The 21,553-nt window shown below is 36.5% G+C and overlaps 1 protein-coding gene across 4 annotated transcripts in view; it reads right to left on the reverse strand.

Annotated features, from left to right (window-relative positions):
• Positions 1–2,724: 2,724 nt before the first annotated feature.
• Positions 2,725–21,553, reverse strand: part of LRRC77 (leucine rich repeat containing 77) — a 30,315-nt gene continuing 11,486 nt past the window's right edge. Inside the window, exons 3-9 of one of the 4 annotated variants that reach the window (XR_009494490.1) lie at positions 19,481–19,574; positions 13,469–13,587; positions 10,721–10,863; positions 6,189–6,386; positions 4,021–4,082; positions 3,176–3,219; positions 2,725–2,906 (exon numbers count right to left, since the gene is read on the reverse strand). Coding sequence is in view for 3 of the 4 variants with exons in the window: in XM_024992451.2 (XP_024848219.1) it covers positions 4,037–4,082; positions 6,189–6,386; positions 10,721–10,863; positions 13,469–13,587; positions 19,481–19,574 (600 nt within the window). In the remaining variant the exon portion in view is untranslated. Of the gene's footprint in view, positions 3,220–4,020; positions 4,083–6,188; positions 6,387–10,720; positions 10,864–13,468; positions 13,588–19,480; positions 19,575–21,553 lie in introns of all 4 variants that reach the window. The other 3 variants (XM_024992457.2, XM_024992451.2, NM_001077122.2) reach the window with 3 other exon arrangements.

Here is a 21,553-nt window from a genome sequence, read left to right on the forward strand (position 1 = left end):
CTGAGGGACTGAACTGAATTGAAATTTGAGGAGGTTTGTTAGTTGGGAAAGGCTAGGTTATGGTGTATCATCAAATGGAATCTTATAGGTTAATGACATGTGTTCACCCTCTCTTGCTGTACATCCTTTGTAGGTTGACTGCAGCTCTGCCTCACACCATATTCACACAAGGACCTAGACCGATGGAGTAGCCATTATCTGGAAATTTGCCTGCTAATGTAAGTGCAAGAAAAGAAAGTGTGACAAAGCACAAACTCATTTTCAAAGTTTCTGCCTATAAGTGACTTGCGTCAGACTCATTTACATTTCACTGGCCAAATCAATTTGCTTGACACATTTGACTTCAAAGAGTAGGGGCAAGTATACACCTCTTCTGGGGAGGGCAGCGAATACTGATAAAGAGTAAAGCAATCAACCACATGAGGGACTTCCCCGGTGGTCCACTGGTTAAGACTTCACCTTTCAATGCAAGGAGTGCAAGTTTAATCCCTGGTCAGGGAGTTGAGATCCCACAAGCCTAGCAGCCAAAACCAAAACATAAAACAGAAACACGTTATCAAAAAAAAAAAAAAAAAACTCATAAAGAAAACCAACCATATGACCTTAAAATTTAGAGCAGAGGTCAGTAAATGATAGCCTATCATATACTTTCTTAAACAAAAGTTTTATTGGGACACAGTCACACCCATTAATTTACATGTGGTCTATGGCTGCTTTTGCACTAAAAATGGCAGAGTTGAGTGGTTAGTACAGAGACCATATAGCCAATAAAACCTACAGTATTTACTCTCTGGGCCTTTACTGAAAGTATTTTCCCACACTGAGTTAGAGAGGCAGAAGGTTACATGTGTAAACACCTAAAATGAAATGTGTCCCAGTTTCTTATTTACTTCATGAGTAAAGTCCCTGTTTTTTTTGAAAGCAGGCAAAATCTAATTTTTTTTTAAATCAAATAGAAGCAGTAATGAGAAAATATGCCATAAGACCAATATTTTTTTAAAGTACTTTTTACAGAGAAAACAGATCTGATTGAAATGATGAGGGAAGAGTTTTGGAGGAAATACTATTCAAAATGAGCGTTGAAAGGAGAAAGGTGTTCTCAGGGGTGCTTTCAAAGGAAAAGTATTGCAGAAATCGAAAAACTTGAACAAGAAAAGTTTAGGATACGTTCAAGGAATAGTGAATTCTTGATTATGACTAAATACTAGGATTTGTGATGCTAGAATTTGGGAAGATGAAGCTGTTGCTAGAAATACAAAAGTACCATCTTGAATTTTAAAATTAGAACCAAATTATTAGAAGAGACAGCAAAAGTGTTGAAAGGTGTTCAGGGTTTGAATCTTGGGTTTGCCATGTGACCTACCTTTATCATCAATCTTAAACAAATTACTTAACCCCTCTGAGCTTCAGATACTCCTGCCTATAAAATAATAACCACAACCTCACAGTTTTTTGAGGACTTAAAGATGAATGTACAGTTTCTGTCCTATGTCTGATGCATAATAGATATTCAAAAGTTACAGCTATTTTTATTAATATTTTACTCTTTTTTAAACCACTGTCAATATACTTCTCTGATTTTTCTAGCCAGGCCCATCCCTAACTTAGATACAATTTCTAGGTTTTGTATCCCTTTTCATGCTGTGTTATCTGACTAGAAGAACCTGCTACTACCTGGGAAGGTCTACGACTCTTCAATATCCATCTCAGATGGCTTCCTGTAATTTAAAATGAAATCTCTTCCTTTCACTTACTCATATAATAGCTATTCATAACACAGTTCTTTGAATTTAAGGTCTTTGTGTGCAATCTTCAATCATTCATAAGATCCTTGAGGGAAGGGCCTGTGTCTTGGTCTTGTTAGAATCTTTGTTATATAATTTTACAAGCAGAAGTTAGTTGGCAGAATGATTCAGAAAGCATGTTATTTATTTCATGCTAGGATCTCTAGATAATCAATAAACCATCTTAGGAAAACCTTAATTCTGCAACTCCACTGATCTTTATCAATAAAAAAAATATAGTCATAAGTTGTTTTGGGTGTTGACCTTTCTGTAAATTTTGAAAGCAATGAAAGTGAATTGTGTTCTTTCTTATTAGCACATAGGGAAGGCAGTCTCAAAATTGTATTTGTGAAATTCTCTAAAAAGAAGCTTTACCATTATTGTTTATTTTCTAAGTACTCCATGAATAGCATATGGCTTAGGACCTCCCTAAAGTTCTGCTGTGTGAAAATCACTAATAAATGACAGAATATTTAAAATGAAGAATCCAGTGCATGTGATTTAAAATTGTACAAGGTGCTTCTAATCGTCCCTTTTCCTTCTGATAGGTTCAAATATTTAAAGCAGTACATTCTAAGTAAGGAGCTTATAGTCTTAGGGGTGGACCAGAAGAGTCCCTGGAGCATGGGAAAATAAGAGCCCTTATTTATGTTAAATTTTTGTCGCCATCATTTAAAAATCTTTAATTCTATGTTTTTAAATAGATGTTATATATTCATTTTAGTATTTTATGTATACAATTTCTAAAAATATTAAACAGTAAATTAATAAAATAAAATTATTAAAATTATTTAAAATCTATGTGCTCAAAATTTATTTACTGATAAGGCATAGAATTTTAAAAACTGGAGAAAACTGGATAAAAGGAAAGCAATAGATATATAAATATATAATATGTGTGTGTGTGTGTATATATATATATATATAACAAGTCATAATACTTAGTCATACATTTCTTGTTTATTCATTTTTAAAAACAATGGTGGTGGCTTGTTTCTATACAGATTTCATTAGGATACAATACATATTTTTGAAAAAATATTGGTTTCTGGTGGTGGAGTATCTTCTGGTAGCTTCAGGATCCCATCCAGCATTTTTAAGTTTGGCAAACAGGAGAACACTCTAAAGCAAAAGTTAAAGAAAAAAAAGTAACTGTACCGAACAAAAGAATTGTATTTCACTTACTCTGTAAATGAGTGGACTTTGCCTATTGTTAAAAGGAAGATGAGTGGCTATCACTTTATTCTGTTTTCCTTATCTTTGCAATGACATTAAGGTAAAATACAATTTGTGTTGATTGAGCTGATGACCCTGTCATAGATTGCCTCTCTGGAAGCTACTAGATCGTTCAGCAGATTCTAAGTATTGAGCAGAGGAGTGAAACTGCATACACTCTGTTTTCATAAGAGAACATCATTCCAGTTTTTTCAATGTCCTATGAAGAAAAAAAAAATCAATGAGTGGATTTAGCTAACTAACCATGAGAGAAAGAATGAGATCATGAGATATGTACACATTATAAAATTGGAAGCTGTTTTTTAAAGTAAAGCAAGTCCGAGTTGTCTAGTGATAGTTAAGGAAGAATTCCGGATGAGAGTTATAAGAGGGGGTGGGAAACAATTTTGTGCTGAGTTATTTTCTCTTGACAGAGGAGCTCACATTTCAAATTTAGACAGTCACTTCCAGCTTCAGGAGGTGGTCTTTCATGTCAACCCAGTTAAACAGTAGCCGTATGCCTAGCAGCTTTATAAAGCAGCGTTTTCTTTCGAGTGGACAGCTTTCCTGATTGGGGAGTTCTGGTGGCTCAGGCCAGGGGAAATGGAAGACAGTGGCGTTGGCCCAGGATGAAAGATGCTGAACCTTTCAGGAGACATGCCATGCCGACTAATGATGGTGCCAACCTCCTGGAATACTCCCATTGGCTGCGTGATTTTCTTAGCTCTAAATGCTTTCTGCACATTATCTCATCCTCAAAACAATCCTGTCAAGTTAGTTTTTACCCCCTATTTTAAGTAACTTATCCAAGATCATAAAGCCTGTAGGTGATGGAGTAAAGATTAAAATCTGTCTTCTGGCTCCAGTTTTCAGACTTGGCAGGAACTCCTAGTCCCCCCCTTTCTTTTTTTAAAGTCAAACTATTGGTGAACTAAGATAATCCTGACTTCTGAAGAATGGTAAAAGAATTTGCCTGTGGGTGTCCCAAGAAGTGGGCTGCCCTCTACCTCCTGGGACTTACACCATTAGCTCTATCATTAAGTCCTTTCTCTTTTGAACTGTGCTGTCTTCTTATTGGAGGATCTGAAACAAAGGAGGAAGGGAAGACAGTCACAATTCTAGGTGTCAGTGATCAAGAAAAGCTTATACTTAAATATTCTGATCGTGATGTAAAGGGTCACTGAAAGTCTGGCCTAAATTCTCAACACAAATGTACCCAGTGACAAAATGAATGCTGCTGTAATCCTCATGTGGATTTTTGGCTAGATAATTAAACCTAAATTTGGATGAACTTGAGACTTCAGCTTAGTGCTTCAGTAGGAGTGAATACTTAAATCCTTCTCTCATGCTTTAAAATGACCACATCTTTCTGTTTAAAACAACCCTGCACTACCTTGGTCAATATAACCTGGCTTTTTGTAGACTTGATTGTCAGTATGTATGCACCTTGGACTCAATCCAATCGAATTAATACTAAACAAATAGAAGAACCTCATTATATCCTTCTTTTCCACATAAATTCTATACCACCTCATGAATTCTGAAGACAGCTTTATAGTGAGACTTCAGGGCATATCAGATTTCAGACAGTTAATCTAACACTATTGTTATAAGGCATTCTTTGAAGAGAGGCAAGTGACTGAGTTGGGACCAAAGTGTTTTCTAAAATCCCACATATTAATTAACCAAACTGAAATACAATACTAATAAATTATTTTTAAGACAGACATGTGCTATTTTATGAATGACATTGAAATGTCTAACTAAAACTCCTCTGACTGTAGGAAATAGAATTAATTTTAAGCTTCAAAACATTATTTTGGTTAAATATTAGTTCAATATTAAAGCAACTGTGCCACCAGATTTTGCTTATATAATATCAATTTGAGAATTTATTGTCACAGAATATGAAATTTTGCTTTCAGACTATAGTCAAAGGGAAAACAATTGCAGTAATGAGATTTACGTAGTAACAACAGAGATTAGAATTTTTATTTTGACAATTTTCATTGCACATCATGGACTGAAGAGTCTGATATTATACAGGCCTCTAGAATATAGTTGCTATTATGGGAAAATGCCAGTATGAGAAAGGAAAGTGGTGAGAGAACTATATTTTGTGGAAATTGGATGTGGAGGAAGGACTATAATCACAGACCAGAATGGAGCCTAGAAATGATCTAACCCTTTGTGAGACAGATTCAGAGTGAGAGATGAGATGACTTGTGGTCATCTGGGGGCAAATATAGGTCTAGAACTCAGTTGCTTGTTTCTACCATTTTAATTTCCATAAGTATACTAACAGTGTGGGCTGCCAGGTGGCTCAGTGGTAAAGAATCTGCCTGCATTGCAGAAAATGCAGAAGACATGGTTTCAGTCCCTGGGTCAGGAAGATCCCCTGGAGGAGGGCATGGTGACCCACTTCAGTTTTCTTGCCTCAAGAATCCCATGGACAAAGGAGTCTGACAGGCTACAGTCCACAGGGTCTCAAAGACTCAGGCACAACTGAAGCAGCTGAGCACACACACGTACTAATAGTGGTGCTGGGAATTAGCTGCAGATAAATGGATGGACATATTACTTGGTGCACACTCAAGGTTGTTTAGATTCCATTATTATCACCATTAAGAATGTTCCTAATATTGACAAAGAAATAAAAATGGTTTATTCTTGGAAGGTTTCCAGCTCTTTCAACCACCAGAGGAGATCGAATCAATTACTTTTTTTGTATTCACTTAATTAGTGGTGCCCTTGTGGCCCAAAGATATGAAAATAAAACCAGAGAATAAACAGTTTATAAGATGGTCACTTGGGCCTTGATGAGAACCTACATTTAGAAATTTTATAAAAGACATCTGCTGAATATCATGAGAGAAAATGCATAGGATTTGCAAGTCTAAAATTAAATATCTAAGTTTATGTATAGTCCCATTACAGGAGGAGCCTAAAATTTGCACAGCATTGTAAATTAACTGACAGAAGAGTATATTAAAAATTAAACACACACACACAAGATCAGTTCAAATCAGTTCAAATCTCACTTTAGGTGAGATTAGAAGCATGAATTGTTCAACACGCAGTAGATAAGCTAAATACCTGCTGAGCAAATTTAAGCAAGATGGGAACAATGGTTAAAAGTATAACATTCAATGAAGTAGAAAAGATGACTTAAAGCATTTGGGACCTCACCGTTTTCGGTAGTTTTGGTGAAATTCACAAGGGTTCCTCTTGAGTATAAGGGATTCCAGTGGCGTGCACCGTAAGCTGGACAGCCCAGTCAGAGTCTCAATATGGTTGTCAGCCAAGGATAAATGCTGTATCTGAGGGATCTTTGGCAATTGCTTGAAAGATGTGAGATGGTTTTTGTTCATATTTAAAACTCTGCAACTGTATATAAAATATAAACATCCTGTCATTTGTCTCCTAAAGAGGATGGTAAACTACCAAATATTGCAAAGCACTAGCATGCCTCACCTAGACTATGACACCTCAAAGGTGTGACAGGGACATTTTCTACAAATATGGTGGGGAAGAAAAATGAAATATGTATATTAAAATATTAAGAGAAAATAAACAGGGCAGATAAGACTGAAAGCTTGTCTAAGGCAAGACTATGTTTTCTTTTCACTGTGTTTGGTCCTTGGTGACTTCTCAATAAGTCCTGGATGAAAGAGTAAAGGGCTGCTTGAAATCTCAGCAATATAAAAGTTCACTCAAAGCTTCTGAAGAGTATTGCCCCTAAGTAGTGAGATTATAATTGTTTTCCTTTCTTTCTACTTTTCTGTACTTAAATTCAATATTGAGAAAATAGTATTTAAAATTTTTTTTAAAGTCCTTTTTTTTTAATGCAAAAGAAAGCTAAAATTACCCTTGGGAACAGAAATATGTGTTAGGCATTGAGGTTGAATACATTTTCCTGACAGAATATAATGCTTCTTAATATTTTGCCTTAAAACCATAATTGTATAAAACCATGCCATTAAAGAAAATAATTCCAAATCCATCACTGACGCCTTGCCTTACAGAAAAATTCCTTTATGCATAAGCTGGGATTTAATACTCTGAGGGAAACACAGGGTATTTATTTATAAACCTCATGGCCCACAAAGACACTTGGTAAATAATTATCGCTGAAGGCCTGGCGTGCTGCGATTCATGGGGTCGCAAAGAGTCGGACACGACTGAGCGACTGAACTGAACAGTAAACATGGTGCTAAACAGAGAGATGACAGTCACACAGCAGCATGACAAATTAAATTCACTTTGAACCGCCCCACACATTTCATTGTAATTTTTCACATCCATTATTTTCATTTCCCTTGTTTCCTTCCATTTTCCATAGGGATATTTTGCAGTCTTAACCATATCTTTGATAACTTCAGGTTTCCACTCTTTCCTAGGTGTGTGCCATGTAAACAGTTGTATCTGACTGTTCTTGCTTGGATAATCTCAGGAACGGGGGAGCCTGGCGGGCTGCTGTCTGTGGGTTGCACAGAGTCGGACACGACTGAAGTGACTTAGCAGCAGCAGTAGATGTTTTTCTGGAACTCTCTTGCTTTTTCGATGACCCAATGGATGTTGGCAATTTGCTCTCTGCTCCTCTGACTTTTCTGAATCCAGCTTGCACATCTGGAAGTTCATGGTTCACGTACTGCTGAAGCCTGGCTTGGAGAATTTTGAGCATTACTTTGCTAGCGTGTGAGATAAGTGCAATTGTGCAGTAGTTTGAGCATTCTTTGGCATTGCCTTTCTTTGGGATTGGAATTAAAACTGACCCTTTCCAGTCCTGTGGCCACTGCTGAGTTTTCCAGATTTGCTGGCATATTGAGTGCAGCACTTTCACAGCATCATCTTTTAGGATTTGAAATAGCTTAACTGGAATTTCATCCCCTCCACTCACTTTGTACATAGTAATGCCTCCAAAGGCCCACTTGACTTCACATTCCAGGATGTCTGGCTCTGGGTGAGTGATCATACCATCATGATTATCTGGGCCATGAAGATCTTTTTTGTATTAGTTCTTCTGTGTATTCTTGCCACCTCTTCTTAATATCTTCTTCTGTTAGGTCCATACCATTTTTGTCCTTTATCGAGCCCATCTTTGCATGAAATATTTGCTTGGTATCTCTAATTTTCTTGAAGAGATCTCTAGTTTTTCCCATTCTATTGTTTCCCTCCATTTCTTTGCATTGATCTTTGAGGAAGGCTTTCTTATCTCTCCTTGCTATTCTTTGGAACTCTGCATTCAAATAGGTATATCTTCCATTTCTCCTTTGCCTTTTGCTTCTCTTCTTTTCATGGCTATTTGTAAGGCCTTCTCAGACAACCATTTTGCCTTTTTGCATTTATTTTTCTTGGGGATGGTCTTGATCCCTGCCTCCTGTACAATGTCATGAACCTGCATCCATAGTTCATCAGGCACTCTGTCTATCGGATCTAATCCCTTGAATCTATTTGTCACTTCCACTATAATCATAAGGGATTTGATTTCGGTCATACCTGAATGGTCTAGTGGTTTTCCCTACTTTCTTCAATTTCAGTCTGAATTTGGCAATAAGGAGTTTATGGTCTGAGCCATAGTCAGCTCCCAGTCTTGTTTTTGCTGACAGTATAGAGCTTCTCCATCTTTGGCTTCAAAGAATATAATCAATCTGATTTCGGTATTGACCATCTGGTGATGTCCACGTGTAGAGTCTTCTTTTGTGTTGTTGGAAGAGGGTGTTTGATATGACCAGTGCATTCTCTTGACAAAACTCTACTAGCCTTTGCCCTGCTTCATTCTGTACTCCAAGGCCAAATCAGCCTCTCATATTCACCATCGCACAGATCCTCAGTCAATTGGATAATGTTAGGGGACATGACTGACAAACCAAGTGTGATTTTTCTCCTGGGGCAACAGAGAAGGAGGCTATGAATATACATGCATCAATTTTCTACTCTCTTGATACATTGATTTGACAGTTGTTGAGTCTGAATTGCAATTATATAATTTACATTATACATTGTATTTCTGAAGAAAGAAAGGCCAAAAGAATACATCTAAAGAATACTAAAACTGGGTCGTCTTTTCTTTAATGATAAGAGTTTCCCTTTTTCTCTCTTTTTTATATAAGATAGGAAAAATTTGGAAGTTTACTGATTTGGATCAAGTCAAATTCACATACCCCAAATTAATGGTCTTCTAGTGTAGTGTTTCTAAAGTATGCTATGTGACTATTAATATTTTTTCTTGTACATTTATTTAAATAAGTATTACAAAATATAACCAATACATCCTTATTTTGTCCCTAGAAGAGAGGCTAAGGGGAAAAATTGAACAAATTAACATCAAGTAACTGATGCTGGGAAAAATTGAGGGCAAGAGGAGAGTGGCGTGACAGAGGATGAGATGGTTGGATGGTATCACTGTCTCAGTGGACAGGAGTTTGAGCAAACTCAGGGAGTTAGTGAAAGACAGAAAAACCTGGCATGTTGTAATTCGTGTGGTCACAGAGTCGGACATGACTTAGTGACTGAACAACAAACTGAATGAATTAAAATGGCAGTGATATTAAGATTCCTCTGAAAACTTTTATTTTGGTATTTTTAAATTTGTCATTTGAAAAGAACATAAGTAAAATCAAATGTTACACAAGTCTGTCTAAAGTTGGGAAGGGACTTTGAAAATGACTGAAGATCTTCAGGGATCATTGCATATTCTGCCACTTCCTCTGTCTGCTGGCCCGTTTCGCTCCCCTGTTGACTGTGATGAGCTCTTTCCGTTGCCCCGCCTCAGCCCCGGCTCAGAGATGTAACTTAACTCGCTCGAGGGTTTACCTTTCCTTCTTGTTGCTGCTTAATATTTCCTAATTCTTTTCTGGGAAGTTCTGTCTGCCCCTCTGATGGCTACCACAGCTTGTTCTAGCTATACACCTGCTTGGTGAAGCAAAGGGCAGCTCCCCACAGAGTTCTCAAGCAATCCTGAGCAAGGAGGCAGATTATCTTTAATATTATCCTTAGTGTCCTTGGGACATCAAAGAGTCCACATAAATTAAAATTTCTTTTATGTCTGTCACTGTTCTCATTGACAACTCCTACCCCTCTATTAGAATGTAAAGAATTTTATCTTAAATCAAATAAGAGATTAAATTGAAAATAAATAAAATGTTCTCAGTTAAAAAAAAATTTCTTTTTTAAAGCAAGTGAACCTGAAGTCAAGACTCTTGTTAACTACCTATAGAGTATTTCCCTGTAAATGGTCAATAAACATGACTAAAAATCACTATCTTACAATGATAATGTATATATGATGTGATTGTATTTCCAGTTCACTACACAAGGAACATAGCAAGCTTTTCTGCCGATATGTCCTATGATTATTAATTATTCCCCTAAGAACTGATAATAACAATATTAATTTGAAAAGGAATAGATTTTTCCTGCTAAATTGTGACAGTTTGATTTATAAATTTCCCTTTTTGCCTTGCTCAGACATCGCTTAGCACTCTCAATTTCTTTTTTTTTTTCGTTTTTATTTTATTTTTTTTTAATTTTATTTTATTTTTAAACTTTATGTAATTGTATTAGTTTTGCCAAATATCAAAATGAATCAAAAAGCACTTTCACTTTCAAGGCCTGACCACATGAAGGGAGCCACAATAGGTAAAGACATTGATCACATGTACCCATATAATAAAGACTTGACTTTAACTTAGAAACTGGACATGCTAAGGAGAAGGTACCTTGGCAATCTTAAGGCACTTAAATCCACCAGTGAATTGTCCACTAACCAGAGGGTTTCAACTCGAATTAGTCTTCTAAGAATCCTGTTAAAATTTTCAACTTGATAAGGGTCCCCCAAATCCTGAAATGAAAGGTTCAAATTCTGAAGGGAAAAACAAATAAAAAGAAAAAGCAAGTGCTTTGTCAACTTTTAAAAATAGTTTTTAATTTTAACTGTTATATATTTAAGTCAGCAGTTTTTACTGTTTTGTTTTTTGGTCTTCTAAAATATTCACACATCCAAATACTCACAATTATTGCAGAGATTTTCAAGATAGGAAAGGAGGATGAAGATATTGACTGGATTGTTTAGAATTAAACACCAGGTGGGAGGTGGCAGATAGAGATGGAAAGATCCTTAGATTTTGAAATTTTTCTGATATGAAAAGTAGAGGGGGTAAAGCACTGTTTGGGTTTATATGATTAGTTATCTTTGAATGTGAAAGTCACTCAGTTGTGTCTGACTCTGTGACCCCCATGGACTATACAGTCCATGAAATCTCCAGGCCAGAATACTGGAGTGGGTAGCCATTCCTTTCTCCAGGGGATCTTCCCAACCCAGGGATCGCACCCAGGTCTTTAGCCTCCTTGGAAATACTCAGAAATTTCATTTATAAAAATTTCAGAGTTAGATGCCATCATTCAAAAGATGGAAAATGTGATTTCATTTTAAAATAACCAGGGGTATATACATATATGAGGTGTGACATTGAAGAAGGTAATGGCACCCCACTCCAGTACTGTTGCCTGGAAAATCCCATGGATGGAGGAGCCTGGTAGGCTGCAGTCCATGGGGTCGAGAAGAGTCGGACACGACTGAGCGACTTCACTTTCACTTTTCACTTTCCACTTTCATGCATTGGAGAAGAAAATGGCAACCCACTCCAGTGTTCTTGCCTGGAGAATCCCAGGGATGGCAGAGTCTGGTGGGCTGCTGTCTATGGGGTTGCACAGTGTTGGACACGACTGAAGCAACTTAGCAGCAGCAGCTGCAGTGTGACATATTTCTGAGATAGTGGATATTTTATTGTTACTTTTAACATGAGTCAACTTTGATGTCAAAGAGATTAAAACCACTCTTAGTGGTAGCATTGCTCTTGTAAACTCTATTTCTAAAAGTCAAGTTTACTTTTTTTGTTTCCCAAATTTTGCTGTAAATTTCTGTGACTAGAAATTATTGCATAAGATGACATTCCTTTTTTTAAATTGAAGCAAAATAATTTACCATTTTTAAAGAAATACAGATATCTCTATCTAAAAAAGGTCTTGATATATTCAGATATTAAACATTATGAAATTTGATACTTTAAGTTCTATTTTCCCAGAATATTAAAGGTCTTCATTCTAAACAAAACTAAAGAAATATTGAGATTATATCTATCATTCCCACATTAAACATCACCTTCTCAAATAGGCTGCTTTTCCCAATAAGTTTTTCTGTAATAGATTAGGCTTCATTTAGCCATTCGCTTGCAGTACAATTATCTAAAGGCCAATAAAACTTTCTATGAGAAATTTTTAGCAAGGTACCATTGGCCTTTGCAATATATCCACGGTTTAAATGACAGCTATAAAGAACAAATGCTTGTATACACTGGAATAATTACTTTTAAAAGAATCCTGGGAGTGGAGGTTAAAGTTTTAGGTGTGTTATTTAAATTTTTCAAATAAATAAGTAGGTGCACTATATAAATTTTAAAGAGTGGAATGTATCCATTATAGGTGACTAATTAAAATTAATTTTAGAAAGAAAAGAAAACACTGTACTGGGAAACAATATTCTACTTTCCTAGCTTCCCTTAATAAGTTGTGTGACCTCGGGCAAATAGTTTCTTTTTCTAAACGTTCCTTTCCTTTTTGAAAGGAAAGTGTTTGGACCAGACCCAATCTGAAGCTCCTTCCCAACCCTTAATTCTAGAATTCTATGACATACAAGATTCATCTGTGAAACAGAAGAGGCATTGGGAGATCCCAATAAGTCTCATTTCTGGAAGATTTCCTAAAATCCTCACATGCAATTTGATCACTTTGAAAAGCCTCAAAAATATTGGCATCTTACTCTGTTATAAAGAAGTTCATTATTCTTTTATTGCTACCAATGTTTATTTTTCACAGTTAAGTCTTCAGTCCTCTGCTTAACCATGACTTGAAAGCTTGAGTGATGGCAACCTCACAGGTGGGTAATGGTTGAGAGCCAACTATGGGAACTGTTTCAATGCTAGTGGCTCAGCCAGCTGAGTGATTTTCAGCACCAAGAAACCACATCTCAAATCCTTCACTGCTGAAAGTTTGATTTGTTCCACGATAGCTCTGTTCAGACCCCAGTGGCTGCCCTAGATCATTAAAACTTTTAGCTTTTACCACATCATTCAGAGTCCAGACTACATCATAAACTCATTGATAAGGATTATCATTCAACACTTGACTTTTTTATTATCAAAAATACAATTTCATTCTCCGTTCTTTTAAACTTTTTCCAAAGTTCAGCAATATCAATATAAAATGATTAGAAAATAAGTAGCATTTCTTGATGAAGATAAAGGGTGGGGAAAAGAGATGGATCACCAGTCACAACTATTTTCAGAGAAATTTCTAGAGATGTGCTTAAATGTGTTTTGATGTTTATTCTGGCAATTGATCTTTCTAAAAAATGCCATAATTTAGTCAACGAAGGAAATATACTTTTTTTTTTTTTTTTAAGCTCTCACCGTGCAGTCCTCCCAGTTTTCCTGCAGCCACGTTTCCCATTTGTTTTTCTCAAGGACTCTTTTCTGTGAAGGCAAAGTACATTCCTCCTCTCTGAAGAGCAGCTCTTCGGCAGAGGGTCCTGAGCAGAAATCACAAGGTGAGATCTTGGAAGTAGGTTCCGGAAAACAGGACCAACACCCTCGCTGGATGCTTGACTGGTTGTTTTAAACTTCCACTTGATATTAGGACTGAGGGAGATAGGATTGAACTCTTATGCCCCAATAGTGTGAGCATTAACAAAATGTGATGTATGTGACTAAATACACTTCTGCCTGCCTAATCAGGCTGGGGGAGAGATGGGGACAGAAGAGGAGCCAGGACTTGACCACTATGAACACTTTCTAATTGTTTAAAATTATTTTCCCTGAAATTTGCTGAATAACTCTCATGTCTTCCAAACAAAATACAGTGAAACCTCTAATGTGAAAACACTAAATCAGATGCCCAGGTATGACAATAATAGATTAATCAAGAAATGATTATTAAATATTTAAATCCCCCAGTTCCTGTGTTTCTCTTCCTGCTGCCAGAAACCTTGAGGCCATCTCTGATGAGCTTACTTCCTAGGCCTTCCCATCACCAGATGAGTTATACAAGAGAAAGGAAATAGCAAACAAATCAGCAATTTTATTTCTTTTTCATCTGTTTTACTTTTTTTCAGTTTACAGTAAAGTGAATACAGTTATCAGAAAAAAAAATAGGGCTGTAGATTATTTTAATTTAAATTTTTCACAGTCTGCTACCTATGGTCTAGTTTTCTGCAGAGGATCAAAAGTCAGCTTTAACTTAAATTCTCACATATAGATTTCTTTTTAAATGCAATTTAGCACAGTACTATGACAAATATTGTGAGGTTCAGAGAAAATTTGATGACTTTCTAGAGTAATTAAAAGGGAGGAATGACCTCTATTAACTGTAGGGAAAAGTCAACATGTGGAGTTAACTTTTAATCTTACATCAATTACTTCTAGCTCAAGCAAGTGAGAAAAATCACCAGTATAGTGGCTTTAATCTTCATGTAATTTTCTCTTTAGGGATCATGAAGTCACTCTTGACTTTCTTTCTCTTTTGTCTCTTAACTCAATAAACCACCTAATCTTACCAGTTTTCCCCTTGAGAATCTGTCCCTTCCTTTTCAATGTCCAGGCACTCACATCTTCCTATCTGAACTGTAGCTACTTTCTGTTAGATCTCCTGCTTTGTAATCTTCTCTTCTTCAGCATAAATGACACAAATTGCTACCCAGCTCTCCTAAAAACAGCGTTTACCATGGGACTGATATTTTCAAAACCTTTCAGAAGTTTCTTATTGCTTATCAAATAAAGATGGAAAAGCCTAGTTCATCAGGCAATGTTTTCTACAATCTTATCCAGGTCCCCATTTCCAAACTCATTTCCTGCTATTTTCCAGCCTTATTGTCCTCTAAATCAGGTTTGCACATAACTTCCAGGGTAGGGGAAAGGGTATTTTGTTTTCAGTCTGGAGTTAAGTAGCAGGTAATTGTCTGACTTCAGATGATTAATTTGACTTTTCTGAGCTGTTCAGTTTTCCACGTCTGTGAAAATATGGGGAAGTCTAGCATCAAGGGCCCATCAAAGGCTGAATTTGGTGAGAAATTATGTTTGAAGTTCACAATATTTTATAAAGATTTTATAAATTTCTAATTTATAAAATTATTTCTAATACTTTTAGACCAACATAGGTTTTCTTATTGTCATAGACCCTGACACTCCTATCATGCTGCCACAGGCACACTTCACTCTCTCCTGATGCCAATCAGGCCCCTGAAATCTACCCTAAACTTTGTTGTTTAGTCCCTGAGTCATGTCTGACTCTTTTGAGACCCCATGGACTGTAGCCCACTAGGCTCCTCTGTCCATGGGATTTCCCAGGCAAGAATACTGAAGTGGGTTGTCATTTCCTTCTCCAGGGGATCTTCTCCACCCAGGGATCAATCCCACATCTGCATTGGCAGGCAGAGTCTTTACTGCCGAGCCACCGGGTTTGATTTTAATTTGCTCCCAACTCTAACATCTTGTATTCTAAGAGTCAGACCTGGCACCATTTGTACCCACTTCTCCTCACTCCATTTTTTCTGGAATGCACGGTTTCAAAGGTGAAAAGAACACAGAAACGATATTGAAGGTTCAAGAACAAACTTTGCTTTTTGTGGCAAGTCTGTCTGGACTCTGATGGGTGATAATGAGTCCATTTGAGATGGATTTATGGAAGGCAATAAGAGCAAGAGGCCAATGCTTCATTATTTTGACAAAAACATCAGTTCTTTCATCAGACACAGGTGGAAGCCAAGAATCTAACCTGCGCTTTCAGGCATTTCTCTCATAACAAGCTGTAATGTTGCCACTCAGGAAATTACATAGCCGGAAGGTGGTAGTATCCCAGCTACTTTACAAATTAAATATCCTTGTACTAGGAAATCACCTTCTTCATTGATTAGGATGATTGGAATTAAAACTTATAGAACTGGAAAAACTGGACCAGTCAACTCATTGACTGAGGAGACCTCAGGTTTTATTGTCTTTATTTACACCCTCTCCCCCACACCAAATTTGGTAGCTTTCTTTGTGCAATAGCTATACCAGAGTTATTAAACTCTGCCCTGTATTTTTTGTTTGATATCTATTGATCTTCTGCTCTTTCAATTATTTCTTTTTAAAGCAGCTTGCAAAGATTTCTTTGAAGTTAGAAGCCAAAGGTCACTTCCACTGTGAGGAGATGTATTAAATTGGATTCTTTTTATTAAAAAAAAACCCTCAGACCTGCTTGGTAATTGAAGATATATCTCAGCAGCTGAGAACTGAAATCTGGAATATCTGACAGCCCAGAGATGTTGGCTTTCACCTGCCATCTCTGAGCTTGTTCTTTGTCCCTTCATCGGATTTCTAACTCCTAACAGCAGTGACTGAATTAACTTGCTGGAGGATTTTCAAACAGGAAGAATCTATTCTTTTTTTTTTTTTTAATGTTATTTTATTTTTAAACTTTACAGTATTGTGTTAGTTTTGCCAAATATCGAAATGAATCCGCCACAGGTAATTCTGCCAACAATATGCTCTTTGGCTTCATTTAATTGGGAGGAGGTAAGTCAGTCTCTATCTGGCAACCAAAGCCCTGGGAAATTGCTGTTTATCACACACCAGCTAACCTTTCTTTTCTTGGGAACTCTTCCTGAATGTACAACTGGGGCAACTAAGATCAACTGCAGTAATTTTGATGGGTGTTTCAGGATCTAATCTAGAAAGAGGGGGCATTCTTAGAATGCTTTTGAAATGTACTTGTTCTCCATCTCACACAAAAAAACACTTAAGCAAAATTTAGGGCAATGAACAAGGGACATCTGTTTTCTTCATGGCTTGAGTTGATGGGATTTTTCACTGGTTCCTATCCCCTAGATCATGTTCCATTCCTTTTACGACCAGTCACTTGTGAGAGATTGGGTGTTGTTAATGGCCTAATGGAAGCAAAATGTGCCTTATCTCTGGAGAGCGATGCTATCCTCTGCATGAATGACCACTGGGATCTTCATGAGGGCTGATTTTGCTGAGTGATGACCTCAGCACATGACTTGCCTGCTTAGATCAGAGAAGGAGGGAGACAGCTGGACTCTTTACACATGCTCCTTTTCAGTTTACTCCTAGATTTTTATTCTCCTGTCATCTCCTCCAGTTTCTTCAGTTTTGCAGTTCTCTCTAAATCTCAACTCTCCACCTGTCACTCCAAATGCAATTTATTTTGCCTCATGGTGGCTGCCACAATTATCAACAACCTCCTCCCACATACACCTGCATAAATGCCAATACGCTTACATTCTGTTCCCAGTGTTTCACTTCCTATTCAAATGTATTCCTTTCCTGCCTCTCTCCAAGCCCCCTCAACCAGTTTTTCCCATAGTAGGGATCTCAGATCACCTGCAACAGAATCGCCTATAATAATTTTAATAAATTCAGATTCCAGGGCCCCACTGCATACTAACTACATCAGATGCTTCAGGCATAGGGCCTGGGAATCCGTGTTTTCCACACACTTCCAGGTAACTTGTGCACACACTGAAGTTTAAGAGCTTACTAAACTCTGCCTTCTTTAGCTCCTTATGTAACCCTTTCTCTTTCTTTTGTTGATGAACTCTGTACCTGTGACATACATGGCCTCATGGCCTCTGATCTCCTTCCTTCCTTCCTAATTCCCCATAATTTATTTTTTATTGTTTTTTTTTTTTCATTAAAATTTCTTTAAAGTAGGTCTTTATTGGTTATTTACTTTAAATATAAAGTGTGTACATGTCACTAATTTCCCATAATTTGTTGCTCCTAGAAAAATATTCTAAGGTCTCCAAAGGAAAGTATAATTTACCTCTAATAGTACTATCTAATAACATTTTATTATTATAAAATATATTAATATAATATATAATTAAATTATTGCATACAATAATGTTTTATTATATAAGCAGTGAATGCTTAGCTGCAAATAGATATGGTAGAGTTAAACCATAAGAGCATATTTAACTCACAGTTTTATAAAAAGATGTTATTTTAATCACCTTTGTCATTTGAGTTTGAGTGAACGAAGAAAAGCATTAGTGGGTAAAGTAATGCAATTGAGAGGTGGAAATGGGCAGATGAATATACCTATAGCAACTTTGCTTATATCAATATTACAATTGTATGATAGACAATGTATCTGCAAGTCTACAAATACAGATGTAAATTAGCCAAGATACTTGATATTTTGTAAAGACCAAATGCTCACTGCAGCAGGAATTATGTCTAATATTATTTCATCCACTTAAGAAGGATGCAAAAAGATAACAGTCTCTGTTCCTATAGAACTTATAATCTATTGCAGCTATTTCTAGAAATAAAACATTATGTATATCGAGGGCTTCAGATTAAAAATCCTTCATACTGTTATACCGGCACACTTATAAAATCTGACAGTATGAAAGAGGAATAATAAAGCCTTGGTTATTTTACCAAGTTTAAAATGTTTAGTGAAAATGCATAATGAGACTACTGGTTTATTTAGATTCTCTTTTAATGCTTTTTTAATCAATGTAGGATTAACCAGCTTAAAGTCATCCACTGAAGTAACAGTGTTATTCATGATCATAAAACTCCAACAAAGATCATTGGTTAAATAAATTTAATAATATCCTTATGATGGAAAGATATGCAACTTCTAAACAATTTGTTTAGAGTAATGTTTATAACATGGAGGAAAGAAAGGCTCACAATATCAGGTGAAAAAACTCAAAAAATACAGATGTCCACATTATTTTGTAAGGAAATATATACATGCTTTTCAAAAAAAAGACTAAATGGAAAGAAAAGTCACAGTGACTATTTCTGGATAATTGAATTACAGGTTCTTCTGTTTCTGTTTTCTAATATAGAACATTATTATTTATATGATCAGCTATAAGATTATGTTTTTAGGGCTTCTTTGGTGGTCAGTGGTTGAGTCTGCCTTGCAATGCAGGGAACACTGATTTGATCCCTGGTCTAGGAAGATCCCACATGCCACTGAGCAGTTGAGCCCATGCACCACAACAGCTGAGCCCGCATTCTAAAGCCTGAGAGCAGCAACTACTGAGTCCACACACTGAAGCTACTGAAGCCCTTGCACCCCAGAGCCCACACAGAAGCCCAATGAGAAGCATGTGCACTGCAATGAAGAGTAGTCCCCCCTCACAGCAAGTAGAGAAAGCCCACACACAGGAACAAAGACCCACCACAGCCCAAAAGTAAAATAAACAAATGAATAAATCTTAAAGGAAAAAGAGTATGCTTTTAAAGGTGGTTTCACTATATTAACAACTATATGGTCTTGAAAAAGGAAATTTTTCTACCTCTGGGTCATACAGGTTTTTATCCCCAAGTAATGTCTTGTTATCTTCAAAAAACATCTACTAAGAGCATGTACAAAAAGATCACACACTTCTGTTCCTTTACCTTCTCTTACTCGTGGGCAACGCAGTTGACTTCCTTGGATGTCATTTTGTTCTCCTTTGTGCCAAGTGAGGTACTTAAAAGAATCTGATGGAAGCTTTAAAGTAAGAGAGAAGAGAAATATCATCTGGCGATAAATAGTTCACTTACTTTATGTGTACAAGTAATGTGAAACCATCCAAACATTAAGCTAAATTGAACTCCAGGTACCTAATGATGTGCTTATTGATGTTATGTTCGTCCAATCTAAATTATTTATTTTTATTCAGTTTTGCATCTTCCAACACCTGCAATTGATTTATGTTTGCTGACAAATGATAGCACAAATAAATATATGCACCCATTCATGAATCCACTTTACATCACCTCTAATAATCTGTCCTCTGCTATTTATTGAATAGCTCATGAGGAATCTCATTCTATTTTAGAATAGTTGTAATTGTTAAAGGTTCTTCATTATATGGACCTGAAGTAATCCCTCTGAGTTAGTCCAGTTACAAAAGCTCTGCCTTTTGAGGCTACCCAGAAGAATCCCTTCGCATGTGACTACTATTTTAAGTGTATAATAATAGTTGTCATCCTCTTTATCATTTAGTTATTACTTATAGATCATGGTTTACAAATTATTGACTATTCAGGAGAAGCGTGGTTTTCCTTGGGAAGAGTTCCATTTTATTGACATTATTCCTAAAATGTGTGGCCAATATTGAATGAAATATTTCGGGTCTCTGCTCATCTTTCTTGTTCTGGACAATGTATTGTTGACCAGAATATGTGTCAAAATCACATCTGGGGCAATTTTATGCTGTTTGTTACTACTGAAGCTGTAGCCAATCAAAATTCCTAGTATCTTACATGACTTTTGATAGTTTCAAGGTTAGCACAAACTAAAAGGCATATTACTCAGCAAAGAACATGTTAAATACATACACCATAGATTGATTCTTCTGTTAGCCGTGTTATACCTGTACAGGCAAATCAAGGGTATTTGATTTGAAGAAGCGCCAGTACAGTATTTGGAACAACTACATTCATCTCACAGAACAGTATTTTGCATAATTTTTCTTTGCTTGAGGCTGTGTGACTAACATAAAGAACATTTTCATCATGAAAAAAGCTTATGAGGCACTGGATTAAACCAAGCTAAGCATTTATCTTTACTACAGGACTGCTCTGAACCTTTAGTATCTTAAGATATATTGTGAGTCTGTACTACAAAGTATTTTCCTAGAGTTTTAAACCATAGAACCTTTCATTCTTAGCGTAGCACATGGAACTAGCCCATCCTATAAAGCAAAATTTGGGGCAAGCTGCCTCAAAATAAATTGGGAAGAGGTGGATTTTTAATAATCATTTAACTTTGATCTTTTACCTTCATTACTTACTTACTGAATGACCTTAGTTGGTCCATGAATATTTAAACACATTCATTTTATTTATTTATTACTTATTTTTAATAATTTTTATTGGAGTATAGTCGATTTACAATGTGTTAGTTTCAGGTGTATAGCAAAGTGAATCAGTTATACATATATCCACTCTTTTTTAGATTCATTTCTGATATAGGCCATTACAGAGTATTGAGTACAGTTCTTTGTGCTATACTGTTATTACTGTTGTTGAGTAGCTCAGTCACGTCCAACTCTTGCGACCCCATAGACTGTAGCCTGCCAGGCTCCTCTGTCCACAGGATTTCCCAGGCAAAAATACTGGAGTGAGTTGCCATTTCTTTTTCCAGGGGATCTTCCCGACTCAGGGATCAAACCTGGGTCTCCTGCATTGCAGGTAGATTCTTTACTGTCTGAGCCACCAGAGAAACCCCATTTTTTATAGTAGTGTGTATATGTCAGTCCCAATCTCCCAGTTTATCCCCCCACTTTCCGGCACTGGTGACTGTAAGTTTGTTTTCTACATCTGACATGGTTTTATTTTGGAACTGTATGACTGTATTACCTGTTAAAGACATTTAAAGGATTTACAGCCATCAGTGATTGGTTGCACAGCTATGTAATCCATCATAATGGCAGACTGTGCAAGCTGCACAGGGAGGGAAATGGGGTGGCCACTGAATGAAGA

This window comes from Bos taurus, chromosome 1 (assembly GCF_002263795.3).
Source record: "Bos taurus isolate L1 Dominette 01449 registration number 42190680 breed Hereford chromosome 1, ARS-UCD2.0, whole genome shotgun sequence".
NCBI lineage: Eukaryota > Metazoa > Chordata > Mammalia > Artiodactyla > Bovidae > Bos > Bos taurus.